At 39.5% G+C, this 14091-nt stretch overlaps 1 protein-coding gene across 3 annotated transcripts in view; it reads right to left on the bottom strand.

Moving 5' to 3' along the window:
• The window catches only part of limk2 (LIM domain kinase 2), a 54249-nt gene that overhangs the window by 6358 nt on the left and 33800 nt on the right, over positions 1–14091 (bottom strand). For all 3 annotated transcript variants that reach the window (XM_061906565.1, XM_061906566.1, XM_061906568.1), the window contains 10 exons: positions 12619–12724; positions 10935–11146; positions 7278–7464; positions 7117–7203; positions 6774–6905; positions 6449–6505; positions 3823–3888; positions 3574–3748; positions 3447–3502; positions 3206–3363 (listed from right to left, as the gene is read on the bottom strand). In XM_061906565.1, the coding sequence (XP_061762549.1) occupies positions 3206–3363; positions 3447–3502; positions 3574–3748; positions 3823–3888; positions 6449–6505; positions 6774–6905; positions 7117–7203; positions 7278–7464; positions 10935–11146; positions 12619–12724 (1236 nt within the window). The remainder of the gene's footprint in view (positions 1–3205; positions 3364–3446; positions 3503–3573; positions 3749–3822; positions 3889–6448; positions 6506–6773; positions 6906–7116; positions 7204–7277; positions 7465–10934; positions 11147–12618; positions 12725–14091) is intronic.

Below are 14091 nucleotides of genomic sequence, written 5' to 3'. Positions count from 1 at the left end.
CAGGAGAACACGGATGTGGTAATGTTGTTTGTTAAGCATAGATGTGACGTGAGCACCCCCTACAGGGCTTCCAAAAAATGTTTTTTTCTCAGCTGTGGCATGTATGGGAACAGTATTCAGTTGTAATACTATTTTCCATCACTTGTTGCAGTAATGTTAGTCTCAAACAGACATAGAAGTCTGGAGCTAAAGTGATAAGAGAAGTTTCCTAAGTGCAAAAATTATTTTTCATATGTACTTTTAAGAAACATTTTTTTTATGTCTTATTCATCCAGTTATAATGTACTTATATTTGCACTGCGTAACTGTATGCACTATTTTTTCTTATCAGTATTTATTTTTGTAAATGATAAATGATAAATGGGTTGAACTTGTATAGCGCTTTTCTACCTTCAAGGTACTCAAAGCGCTTTGACACTACTTCCACATTTACCCATTCACACACACATTCACACACTGATGGAGGGAGTTGCCATGCAAGGCGCTAACCAGCACCCATCAGGAGCAAGGGTGAAGTGTCTTGCTCAAGGACACAACGGACGTGACGAGGTTGGTACTAGGTAGGAATTGAACCAGGGACCCTCGGGTTGCGCACGGCCACTCTCCCACTGCGCCACGACCTTGATAATATTTATGATTAACACATGATTTCATATCATTTTTTAAAAAGGTTACAAATAATTATTGGATATGATTACAACCTAGATTTAGTCTAATATTTGAGTGGACCCCGGCCCTCTCTGTAGAGGAAAAGTTGGACCTTGAAGTCAAAAAGGTTAAAAACTGTGCTAATGCATTCGGCCTAGGGATGTAACGGTACACAAAAATTTCGGTTCGGTACTTACAGTGGGGCAAATAAGTATCTAGTCAGCCACCGATTGTGCAAGTTCTTCCACTCAAAATGATGACAGAGGTCTGTAATTTTCATCATAGGTACACTTCAACTGTGAGAGACAGAATGTGGAAAAAAAATCTAGGAATTCACATTGTAGGAATTTTAAATAATTTATTTGTAAATTATGGTGGAAAATAAGTATTTGGTCAACCATTTAAAGCTCTCACTGATGGAAGGAGGGTCCAGCTCAAAATCTCACGATACATGGCCCCATTCATTCTTTCTTTAACACGGATCAATCGTCCTGTTCCTTTAGCAGAAAAACAGCCCCAAAGCATGATGTTTCCACCCCCATGCTTCACAGTAGGTTTGGTGTTCTTGGGATGCAACTCCGTATTCTTCTTCCTCCAAACACGATGAGCTGAGTTTATACCAAAAAAGTTCTATTTTGGTTTCATCTGACCACATGACATTCTCCCAATCCTCTGCTGTATCATCCATGTATCCATTTTGGTATAAACTCAACTCGTCGTGTTTGGAGGAAGAAGAATACTGAGTTGCATCCCAAGAACACCATAAGTGTGAAGAATGGGGGTGGAAACATCATGCTTTGGGGCTGTTTTTCTGCTAAGGGGATTGATCCGTGTTAAGGAAAGAATGAATGGGGCCATGTATCGTAAGATTTTGAGCCAAAACCTCCTTCCATCAGTGAGAGCTTTGAATGGTTGACCAAATACTTATTTTACACCATCATTTACAAATACATTCTTAAAAATTCCTACAATGTGAATTCCTGGATTTTTTTTCCCACATTCTGTCTCTCACAGTTGAAGTGTACCTATGATGAAAATTACAGACTTCTGTCATCATTTTAAGTGGGAGAACTTGCACAATCGGTGGCTGACTAAATACTTTTTTGCCCCACTGAACCTCGGTTTAGAGGTCACGGTTCGGTTCATTTTCGGTACAGTAAAAAAACAACAAAATATAAATGTTTTGGTTATTTATTTAACAAATGTGTAAACAATGGCATAACATACATATACACACAGGTTCCATTGTCAGGGTTAATGTGGTCAACATGTACAAAATAAAAACTAAATAAGATAAGGCTCAGAATGGTTTCTTAACAAAATCTTTCTACATATAAAGTGCTTCTTTTGGTTGATTGATTGAGACTTTTATTAGTAGATTGCACAGTACAGTACATATTCCGTACAATTGACCACTAAATGGTAACACCCCAATAACTTTTTCAACTTGTTTAAGTCAGGGTCCACATTAATCAACATTAAACTGCCTCAAGTTGTGAATAAAATAACAAAACTTTTCTTCTACATATAAAAAGTGCAACGTTAAACAGTTTCAAGTCAACTCAGCCTCAGATTAACTTTTCTTCCCCCCCCCAGCCTGGCTAACTTGGCATGTTCCACCATAGAAGTGGGTCAAAATCTAGTTTTTAATGCAATATGGACTTAAATATGTTGCTATAAAAACATTTGTTATTGCTTTAGCCCTGCCTGACTCGCCGAGGAGAGGCTGCTTGTATGCGGTGGTGACGCTTCAAATGGGTTAGTTATGAGAGTAGCGTATATGTATGTGTGTGTGTGGCACTTTAATATGTGACAGCATGTGAGGTCAGTGAGTGTGTAGGCGAGAGAGGTGAGGGAGAGGTATGTGAGTGCGGGGACTGGCTAGTATTTTGTTGGATTGGCTGTGTGCAAGACCTCAATAAAGCCACAATTTTATGCCTACATCAAAGTGCCACCTATGTCTATCAAGCTCCATGTTCTGATGTTTAAATGTTAGTTGTGGCTGTGTCTGTGCTTGTGTTTTTGTAAATGTTAAGAAAGCAATGATGCACTGTGCCCAAGACAAATTTCCCCGCGGGGACAATAAAGTTGAACCTTGAACCTTAATCGCCGGACTCTTCATTTACCGTGGAGTCCGGAGCTGTGGAAACCCAACGCCGGGTAGAGTGAAGGGTGTTGCCCCCGAGGATACATCAGCCCTGGAGGAGTGTCTCCCCTCCGGGTGTTGTCTGGAGCAACTGCTGAACAATGTCGGCAAACCTCCGTCCTCCATTGTTGTATCGCGCAGCCAAAGTGTTCCCAAACGGGAGATCTTAAAGAGGCAGGAGGGTCTTCCAGCTCTGGCTTTTACATGTTGTCCTAACCCGGTCGCTGCTAGCATGTGTACTTGTTCGGTACACCTCCGAACCGAACCGAAACCCCCGTACCGAAACAGTTCAATACAAATACACGTACCGTTACACCCGTAATTCGGCTTAATATTTATGAGATCTAGTGGTAAAGTCCCAAAGATGGACTTGATCACCGTTTTGGCTTTAGAAGAAGAATAGGATCTCACCGGTTGTCTGGTGTGAGGTCGCAGCACGCCACAGCCAGCGGAAAGAACGCTGCAGGACAATCTTCAGGTAGGAACTTCTCCACAAACTTGCCCACATTCAAACCAAAGTCCAGAGTCCTGGGGAGACATTCGGGGTCTGCGTAGACTTTTCCGATGATCTGGATCACAAGACAGCGGGGTCCTTGGTCAACAAATAAGTACCGAAGCTTTTTAACAAAACAGAATGAAAAAGTGACGTCACCTCACAAAGAACAATTCCATAAGAGAAAATGTCCACCTTCTCGTCATAACGTTTCCCTAAAACACGATCAAACACAGGATGAAGTAAGCTCAGTCACGCCTGGTCAGTAGTTTGTTCCACCACTCACCGTTGAGCATCTCCGGCGCCATCCAGTAGGGGTTTCCAACCACGGTGTACCTTTTCTTGCGGTCAATACGTCGGAACACCCTTTTCTTAGTGGCGCTCTTCTCGGGGGCCGGTTTCACTTTCTCTTCGACAATAAGTCGGGACAGTCCAAAGTCAGCAACGACCACAGTGTTGTCCTGAAGGGAAGAGGTGACACCTGATGGGTCGCTCCAACTAATATGGACATGTGCTCAGAACTGAGGACACTTACCAGTTTAACCAAGCAATTGTGAGAGTTGAGGTCTCTGTGTATGATGCTCATGGAATGAAGGTATGTCTGACACAAAGAAGACATTTTTTAATGCGGTGTTTGCTGACTGCAGTGTACTTTTTAGTCAGGTGCATCCAACTTAATATAACAGGCATAATATGCATGGGAAATGATAAGAAAACATTTATGTTGTTTCCTGCGCTGATTTTAAATATAACATACACCTCATTGTACATAATAGATCACTACATTGATGAACAGAGGAGTTACGTTTGTGCCATCTTTTTTGGCTTGGACAAAATATGCATGGCAGACTCCTCCCTTCACTATTAGTCTTATTTTGTATATTCCAGAGCAGTGGTTCTCAAATGGGGGTACGCGTACCCATGGGGGTACTTGAAGGTATGCCAAGGGGTACGTAAGATTTTTTTAAAAATATTTCTAAAAATAGCAACAATTCAAAAATCCTTAATAAATATATTTATTGAATAATACTTCAACAAAATATGAATGTAAGTTCATAAACTGTGAAAAGAAATGCAACAATGCAATATTCAGTGTTGACAACTAGATTTTTTGTGGACATGTTCCATAAATATTGATGTTAAAGATTTCTTTTTTTGTGAAGAAATGTTTAGAATTAAGTTCATGAATCCAGATGGATCACTATTAAAGTTCCCTCTTTGGGGATTGTAAGTTGATGATTACTTCTATGTGTAGAAATCTTTATTTATAATTGAATCACTTGTTTATTTTTCAACAAGATTTTAGTTATTTTTATATCTTTTTTTCAAAATAGTTCAAGAAAAAAACACTACAAATGAACAATATTTTGCACTGTTATAAAATTTAATAAATCAGAAACTGATGACATAGTGCTGTATTTTACTTCTTTATCTCTTTTTTCCAACCAAAAATGCTTTGCTATGATTAGGGGGTACTTGAATTAAAAAAAATGTTCACAGGGGGTACTTCACTGAAAAAAGGTTGAGAACCACTGTTCCAGAGGACTAGAGTCCTTTACAGTAGACATTTGATTTTGCCAGCGTTACAAAAGTGCTCTGCTGTTTTAAAGACCTTAAGCAAAAAAGCTAATCAAGAAGCATCTCCATGACAGCACCCTTGTGTTTTTGTAGAAACTGCTGCAAAAGTGTGAGTCTTGCACATGCATATATATATATATATATATATATATATATATATATATATATATATGCCTGTACCCACCCACTCTGTGCTCTATATAAACCATTGTATGTGAATGCTTCCATTAAAATCTCCTGATGATTGAGGGAACCCCTCATGAAACAGTTCTGTAGAGATGAAGTAGTCTTGTGATTTTTCCCACACCTACATATATATATACATATATATATATATGTATATACATATATATATACATATATATATATGCATATACATATATATATACATATATATATATGTATATACATATATATATACATATATATATATGTATATACATATATATATACATATATATATATGTATATACATATATATATATATATATACGTATATACATATATATATATATATATATACGTATATACATATATATATATATATATATGTATATACATATATATATATATATATATGTATATACATATATATGTATGTACATATATATATATATATATATATATATATATATATATATATATATATATATATGTATATAAATATATATATATATATACACACATACTATATACATATATTTATATACATACACATATATATACACATATACACATACTGTATATATATACACACACACATACACCCACGCACACACACACACACACACACACACACACACACACACACTATAGTGTCTACTAAAACATAGACTTTTGTTGAGGCTCGAACCAATTATTCATGTTTACATAGTTTTTTTTATGGGGAACACCGCTTTTCTCTATGAACTTTTCGGTTTACTAACCATGTTAAACAATTAAGTTTGTAAATAGAGGTTCCACTGTATTTAATGAAAATACATTAAAGTGCAGTTTTAATATGAGGAAGTGTAAAATAATGTGTACCAACACCAAAAACAAGTTCAATGATTATTTCAGGAGCAAAAAGTTTTTATCCACACAATACATTTTTTGAACATAAAGCGTTTAATAAAAAGTGTAAAGTTTCTAATACTTTTAGTTATATTTGAAGAATTGAATCGCAGCAAACACAATCAAAAAATCGAAACATGGCTCTAGTGAGGTACATTTAAATAAAGTCGCCGCTTCTTCAAAATGCACGCTGGCCGCATTTCTTTGTTTTTTTTTTCTTCAGGACTCCACTTACAACAATGTGTGTGTGTGTGGGGCTGGGGGTTAATTGGATGGTAATCTGACACCCTTTGCAAGAATGGTTCGTGCAATGCATCTTATTCATACCACGGTTGCAGTTGCATTACACAAAGTTAAATAAATATGCATTTTAAGGAGAATATTGTTAAAATCCGCCATGCAAGCCCAATGCTCGATGTTTTTGACACCTGTGCTTTACGTGCACGGTCCATTGACTGAATATTTACATTACAGTGCGTGCTTGCAAATATTTCACTAATCTCATCAGTCTGTGCAAACAGTCTACTCACCATGCCAGACGCAATGCTCTTTGCAAAGCTCACCCTTTGGTCCCATGGAAATGGATCCTGTGGAGATTAAACAGGAGACGAGATGTCAACGTTGAGCTTTGAACACCAGCAAATAATTACATTCATACTATTCGAGTCAACTCTTAAACATGGAGGAGAGTCGACCTGGCAACACTTTCTATAGTCTTGGCTGCTCCACCAGGCCTCCATTCAACTTTCAAACAGTGATGAGTTTACTTCAGGTCGCCCCCACCCCACACACAACTGCTTGTCCTCCCCAGCAACTCTCCTCATGTGTTTGTGCAAAAAAGAAGTTGGAACTCACCGTGTCTCTGATGAAGTCCTTAAGGGTTCCTCCTTCGATGAACTCTGTGATCAAATTCAGCCTCTTATCCTTGTAGAGAACACCGATGAACTTGAGCACGTGAGGGTGGTCAAGGCACCGCATCACTTTGACCTACATGGTGGAATGAGATCAGCGAGAAAATAGACCTTAAATGCAATAATCAATGATGTCCGCCAAAACTGGGTAGAAAACCATCTCCACACAGCAAGAAACAAAGAGATGATTGTTGGCACATGTGCTGTGCTTTCCGCTGTACATAAAATACGTTACACGTCCGACTGTTTTGTCTGTGAGGAAATGCAGGACTCCTGCAACTGATTACCTCCTTGAGGAAAGTTTTCTGGGTCTCCTCGTCGCAGCGAATCAGCTCCTTCATCACCATCACCTCTCCCGTGGCTTTATGAGTCACCTGTGATCCAAACGCAACAATTACATCACCATGGCCCCGCAGGCTGTGGCTCATTAAGACGGAGAGAACGAGACCTTGATGGCTTGTCCGAAGAAGCCCTTCCCCAGAACCTCGCCGTGGATGAGGTCACACGGCCGGAAGATGCGATGAGAGCAGCTACTGGAGGACCTCAAAGATTCCGAGCGCCCAATGTCTCGGGTCATAAAAAGGTGCTCTTTGGGGGAATTGGGCCCAGGAGACTTGCATATGCTGTTGCTGCGCCTAAAACCAACAACATAGACGGTAAACGTAAAACAGACTAGGCCTGAGCAACAGCGATTTTATCGATAAATTCAGAGTGTATTGTTGTAGACGATTTAAAGGCCTACTGAAACCCACTACTACCCACCACACAGTCTGATAGTTAAGGCATCAATGATGATATATTAACATTGCAACACATACCAATACGGCCTTTTTAGTTTACTAAATTGCAATTTTGAATTTCCCGCGAAGTGTCGTGTTGAAAACGTCGCGGTATGATGACGCGTATGATGATGCGAGCGTTTGACGTCTCGGGTTGTAGCGGACATTATTTTCCAGCCAGATCCAAGCTATAAGTAGTCTGCTTTAATCACATAATTACACGGTATTTTGGACATCTGTGTTGCTGAATCTTTTGCAATTTGTTCAATTAATAATGGAGAAGTCAAAGTAGAAAGATGGAGGTGGGAACCTTTTAGCCTTTAGCCACACAAACACAGCCGGTGTTTCCTTGTTTCAAATTCCCGAAGGTGAAGCTTTACTATGGAACAGAGCGGTCTAGCGAACATGGATCCCGACCACATATCAACCGAAAGTTTTCGGTGAGAAAATTGTGGTAATAAGTCAGCTCTTAATGGAGAAATCAGCTGAGCTTCTGTCCTTCTACAGCTGCATGACTTCCCTCAGAGACACGGGGTCAACACACCCGTGGCCACACGCCTCCGACTTTCAGGTACTATTTAATCTCACTAAAACACTAGCAACACAATAGGCAGATAAGGGATTTTCCAGAATTATCCTAGTAAATGTGTCTAATAACATCTGAATCGCTCCCACTGCAATCGCCTTTTTTTCCAGTCCTTCACTCTAAATTTCCTCATCCACGAATCTTTCATCCTCGCTCAAATTAATGGGGAAATTGTCGCTTTCTCGGTCCGAATAGCTCTTGCTGCTGGAGGCGCACATTATAAACAATGTGAGGATGTGAGGAGCCCTCACACGGGTGACGTCACGCGCACATCGTCTGCTACTTCCGGTAAAGGCAAGGCTTTTTTATTAGCGACCAAAAGTTGCGAACATTATCGTGGATGTTCTCTACTAAATCCTTTCAGCAAAAATATGGCAATCTCGTGAAATGATCAAGTATGACACATAGAATGGACCTGCTATCTCCGTTCAAATAAGAAAATCTCATATCAGTAGGCCTTTAAAAAATTAAAAAACATGTTTTTTTCAACTCTTGCTCTGGCATACTTCTGTCCTCAGGACCCTTCGTGGTTTCTGCTCTGCCCCTTATTTGTTTGGCGTGGATTGAAAAGCATGGCTAAAACATAGCTAATGCTAACGAGAGCGAGACGTTTGTTCCAAAGAAAATAAAAGGCCATGGTTACTGCTGGTCTTGTAAAGTAGTTTTACGAAGTCTGACCCCTGGTCGGATCAGGAAGCTTTACATAATTATGTTTTATTGTTAAATTTGTTATTTCACACATTAAACATGTATTATTGAACAACGTATTTTCCATCAATGCATTTTACTACCAAACATGCATAAAATAAAATTCAGCTTTGATAAAAAACATTTTTTAAAGTATAAACCTTTTTTTTACGTGAAAAAGCATGAAAATCAATGCTCACGTCCAATTTAGGGCTACAGTTTAGTGCTGATGGTTATATTTTCTGCTTTAAAAAAGTGTAATCGCGAGTCGCTGACATCCAGCACATTTAACCTTACATAAAACATAAAAAGTAGACAGCGGACAATACAGTGGGTCTGAGTTACTCTTTGCCTCATTCCTCACCTTGTGAGTAAAGAATGCACTAACGACCTGATAAGACCGAAAGACAGAGAAGTGCTACCTGGTGGTTGTTTGAGCACATTGCAGCTTGTGCTAGATAGTACCACTCCCTAATGCTTCAGTCACACACAGGATTCCCACAGGAATGAGGCAAAAATACAACCATACCTATTATAAGGGGGCCTTTGGTGGTGTTTGTTTTACAATAGCCAATTTTAATGAGTCAGTGCTTTTGCTGCCATCTAGTGTCAACTTGTAAGTTATGTTTTGGCACTCAGTGTGGCAATAATAAAAACATCAATATTTTTTTCCAAACGATGCACACATTTGTGAGGAAATAAAGCAGATTTTGCTGAATCCGTTGAAATCCTGTGCTTTTGCAAGTTACAAAGAACACTTACAACAAATGAACTGAATCACAAGCTGAAAAATAAGCCTTTAAAACAGGGGTCTCAAACACGCGGCCCGCGTAACGGCCCGCACCTTAATGTGAAAATTCAATGTTGGTGCGGCCCGTGAGTTTTATATTAATGGCGCTTGACAGCATCATACTCGTATATCCTCGATTTTTCCGGGAGGCTCCCAATTTTCAGTGCCCCTCCAGGTGTGACCATTCTCCCGAATTTCACCCGAACAGCAATATTAAGGGGGCACTGTGGAGGCACTGCCTTTAGCGTCCTCTACAAATAGCGTGACAGTTCAGTCACATGATGTATTTGGCTTCTGTAGACGCAGTAAGCCACTATAAGACATACTTGGTCAACAGCCATACAGGTCACACTGAGGGTGGTCGTACAAACAACTTTAACACTGTTACAAATATGCGCCACACAGTGAACCCACACCAAACAAGAATGACAAACACATTTTGGGATAACATCCACACGGTAACACAACATAAACACAACAGAACAAATACTCAGAATCCCATGCGGCCTTAACTCTTCCGGGACGCTACAATATACACCCTTGTCACCCCCAACCCCTATCGTAGCCCAGAAGAGTTAGGGCTGCATTGGATTCTGGGTATTTATTCTGTTGTGTTTATGGTGTGTTACGGTGCGGATGTTCTCCTAAAATGTGTTTGTCAATCTTGTTTGGTGTGGGTTCACAGTGTGGCGCATATTTGTAACAGTGTTTAAGTTGTTTATACGGCCACTCTCAGTGTGACCTGTACGTCTGTTGATCAAATATGTCTTGCAGTCACTTCCGTGGGTCTGCCGAAGCCTCATATGATATGTGACTGCGTCGGCACACTGTTTGTATGATGGAAAAGCGGACGAGACGGCAGGTTGTGGAGGACGTTAAAAGGCAGTACAATCACGGCACACCCTTATTATTCTCCGGGTGAAAACCGGGAGAATGATTGCCCCGGGAGATTGTCGGGAGGAGCACTGATATTCGGGTGTTTCCCGGAAAGATCGAGAGAGTTGGCAAGTATGTTGCTAGGGCGGGAAAGCCATTCAAAGAAGTGAATTCATTACAAAAGTGCATGTTAGATTTTTTTAATAAATCTTTTCGTGCGGCCCAGTCTCACCCAGTTTCTGCATTCAGTGTCCCACAGGTAAACTTAGTTTGAGACCCCTGCTTTAAAACATTGCAGCATTTGCTGCAACTTTTTGAAAAAGCTGCCACAAATTCAGGCATTCAGGGCTGAAAAACATAAACTGCAGGGTTTTGGCTAATACAAACCTCAAAGACCTCCTCTTCAGCATGCCGTCATCCACCTCAGACCTCTCCAGGACTGCGTTCGACGGCGAGGACAAGCGCATGCGGGAGGTTGCTGGCGCTCCCAGGGGGTTCCTGGGCGAACCCAGCCTGAGGCGGTCCAAACGCTGCCTGACTGGGTCATATTCTATAAGCAGCTGTAGTGTCTGACTGGTGCGATGGATCAGGTCGTCCACCTACATGAAACAAAACATTTGACTTTAATATTTCTATTTAAAATCACTGACAAAACATACACTGGATTAAGACTATTGGGGGCGTGTTACAGCATGGACCCATATATAAAACCACCTCGCGCTTTCAAGACCCGTAATAATAGTAGATCTAACATTTGTTAGCTGCTTAAAAGCTGTTTGATGACTCATGCATAAACTGTCTCTTCAAATTAACCTCTTACCTGCTCGTGTTGTTTGTGAACTTGCCCCACCTCTGAGACTTAAAAAAAAAAAAACGAAAAAAAAAAACAGGCCTTGGCCACAATCTCTCCACGTCATTAGTGTGTGAGAGTGACAAGGAAAAAAGCTCTGTCTCAAATTGTTTGGCCCCACCTGCTTTTTTACATGTATAAATCTACACTGCAAGTCATTTGCCACTGACCGAGATTTTACATTTTATTTCGAGACAATTTAGTCATTAACACATTTTAGCATGAATATATATATTTTGTTTTATTTAAGTTAAAAAATATTAAAAGTGATTGAATGTTGGGTTTCCCCACATAGAACATCGTGTTTAAAGATTCCGCAAAATCTTGAGGATGATGGATGTAAGAATTGCAAATTGAATAATGCTTGCTTTTAGAATAAAATATATAATGCTAGCCTAAAGTTCCAGTTAATTTTCTTGATATACAAATCTTAATTTAGGATGCCTTATTAAGTAAAAGTTTCTGTCGTTGCAGCTCATTAATTTAACTAGTTTTTAGTATTTGTTTTTCTAAAATCTAGTCTTCTTAGCTTATATTTTTTACAGCTCTTTTATGCAGTGTACACACCTCAAATAAAAGACAAGCCTGCTTTTTGGAGACATTTTTTCAATTAAAAAATGTTAGCATCAAATAAAGGGATATAACAAGTGTTCCTCAGGTCAATATAGTACTTAAATAAATACTGTTGCAGTAGAACTACTCAGAATGATACTGAACGTTGGTTCTAATATTTTTCTCCTCTGAAATAGCTAAACATTGTGACCAAAATGTCACAAAAGCACTATATGATAGCCTATAACCACAATAATAAACATAACAGTTAAAGTAATACTCTGTTAGTGTCACCCAAAACTGTAATACATCATGATCTGTATTGCATCTCACTGGTTTGCACCGGTGTGTTTATACAGTCTGCTGAGTGTTTAAAACAGACTTGATTGTAGTTTTCAGGGGAAAGTTTTTACAAGTTAGCGCATAAAGAAAACAATAGTGTGAGAGTAAGCCTCAAAGTGGTATAAGCATTGCTCATAGCATCCTCTCCCTGCTGAAGAATGCATTAATCAAGCAAGCATGTAAAGAATGACACAATTCCCACGTGCAGCTGCAGCTGATGCACAAAAACAACTTGGGGGGAGTTGCCGTGGCATTAATGACAGCACTACAATTGGATATTACTTCATTTATCAGGGAGGTTATGGATTGCAAGATGTGAAACGTCACCTCTTCCTCCAGCAGCCTCCCCACAGGAAGGCCATTAATCTCCAGGATCCTGTCTCCAACGTGGATGGCATTGCGCACCTCTGGACTAATGAGCATCCCTCTGACCCTGGTGGTAACATAGCAACAAAACATTACAACATGCTTATGTAAATTTAATGCCAAGGCTTGTGCTGTGCAATTATATTCTCGATTTTGGTTGCCACAATAAAATGAAAGTGACCGACGGCGATATTGACATTTAAAAAGCAGGCTATGCTGCATATTAACTCAAGTACTTTTACAGCTGTGCGGCCGCCCACGCCACGGGCCATTGTGTATGCACGCAGAGCTCCATGATCAGGCCGGCATTATCAAACTTTTCCCAGGATGCTGCAGTCGTTTGCCTCGTGTCACTTGCGTGGATTTCTCAGTGTGCGTTTAAGACAGTGCCATTGTTATTAAATGGACGCCTGCACATCACGCGGCACTGCTTGTCTCCCTGGAGTCGCGCTAGCAGGACTAACGGGTAAACTTCGCGCTAAAACAGGAGACACTTTTCCGTCGAGTGCCAACACCAGCAAGATGTGCTTTCCATTAAAATTCATGCACCTCTGCATCTGCGCGTATGTGCAAATGTGATTAAAAATTACTTTTTGCATGAGTACAATTGTCACACTAAATAATGCAATATTTTTGTATTTTGTTGTATAAAGGGGTCATATTACGATTTTTTTCCTACATTTAAAACATTTTGTTGTTGTATACATAACATTTAATGGTGGCTATTTGGTTAAAATTGTGTTTAGATTATGTTTTACAGTTTTCAAGCTGCTTTCTGACCATCTTTTTAGGATGCGCCGTTTGATGGGCTGTCTTATACATATATGTGCCTCCACTTGCACAGCATCGTCTCCCCTCCATCTTTGTTTTAGTTTTTAGTGCTTCAATAGCAAGTCTACTGACAGATTAAGTTCAAACTATACGCGGCTTTATATTAAAAAATGGCAACAGCGGAGGATGCATATCCATATACGAGCCAGTCAAACATCAAGCCAACATGCATCAGAAATTCATAAATGGAGCAAAAGGCATCACAGCATAAGAAAAAGATGAACTATTAGTACTAATAATGAACAAAACACAAGATATGTCTTTAAATATATGGATAAAATCAATTTGGCCCTTTTAAGGGGTTTGACATGTGTCAAAGCCAAGGCCTGTGGGCAGATCTGGCTCGCCACATAATTTTATGTCGCCCGCGAATGCCTGGAAATAATAGTCAGTGATAAAGTATCTTATATTTTCTTACTAAATGTTTCGTTTTTTAGATTTTGACAGAAATAAAATGTCCTGCATGAAATTACATAACTTTTTAAACAATAATAGTATTCAATAATGCCACCAATTTCATATCATACTTTCCAAACATGTTAAAAAGTACAAATGATTGTCACACACACACTTGGTGTGGTGAGATTATCCTCCTGGAAGGTG

The sequence above is a fragment of the Nerophis ophidion genome, linkage group LG07 (assembly GCF_033978795.1).
Source record: "Nerophis ophidion isolate RoL-2023_Sa linkage group LG07, RoL_Noph_v1.0, whole genome shotgun sequence".
NCBI classification, from domain to species: domain Eukaryota; kingdom Metazoa; phylum Chordata; class Actinopteri; order Syngnathiformes; family Syngnathidae; genus Nerophis; species Nerophis ophidion.
Note: the sequence above shows the minus strand (reverse complement) of the source record. Positions and strands in the feature narration are given on the sequence as shown.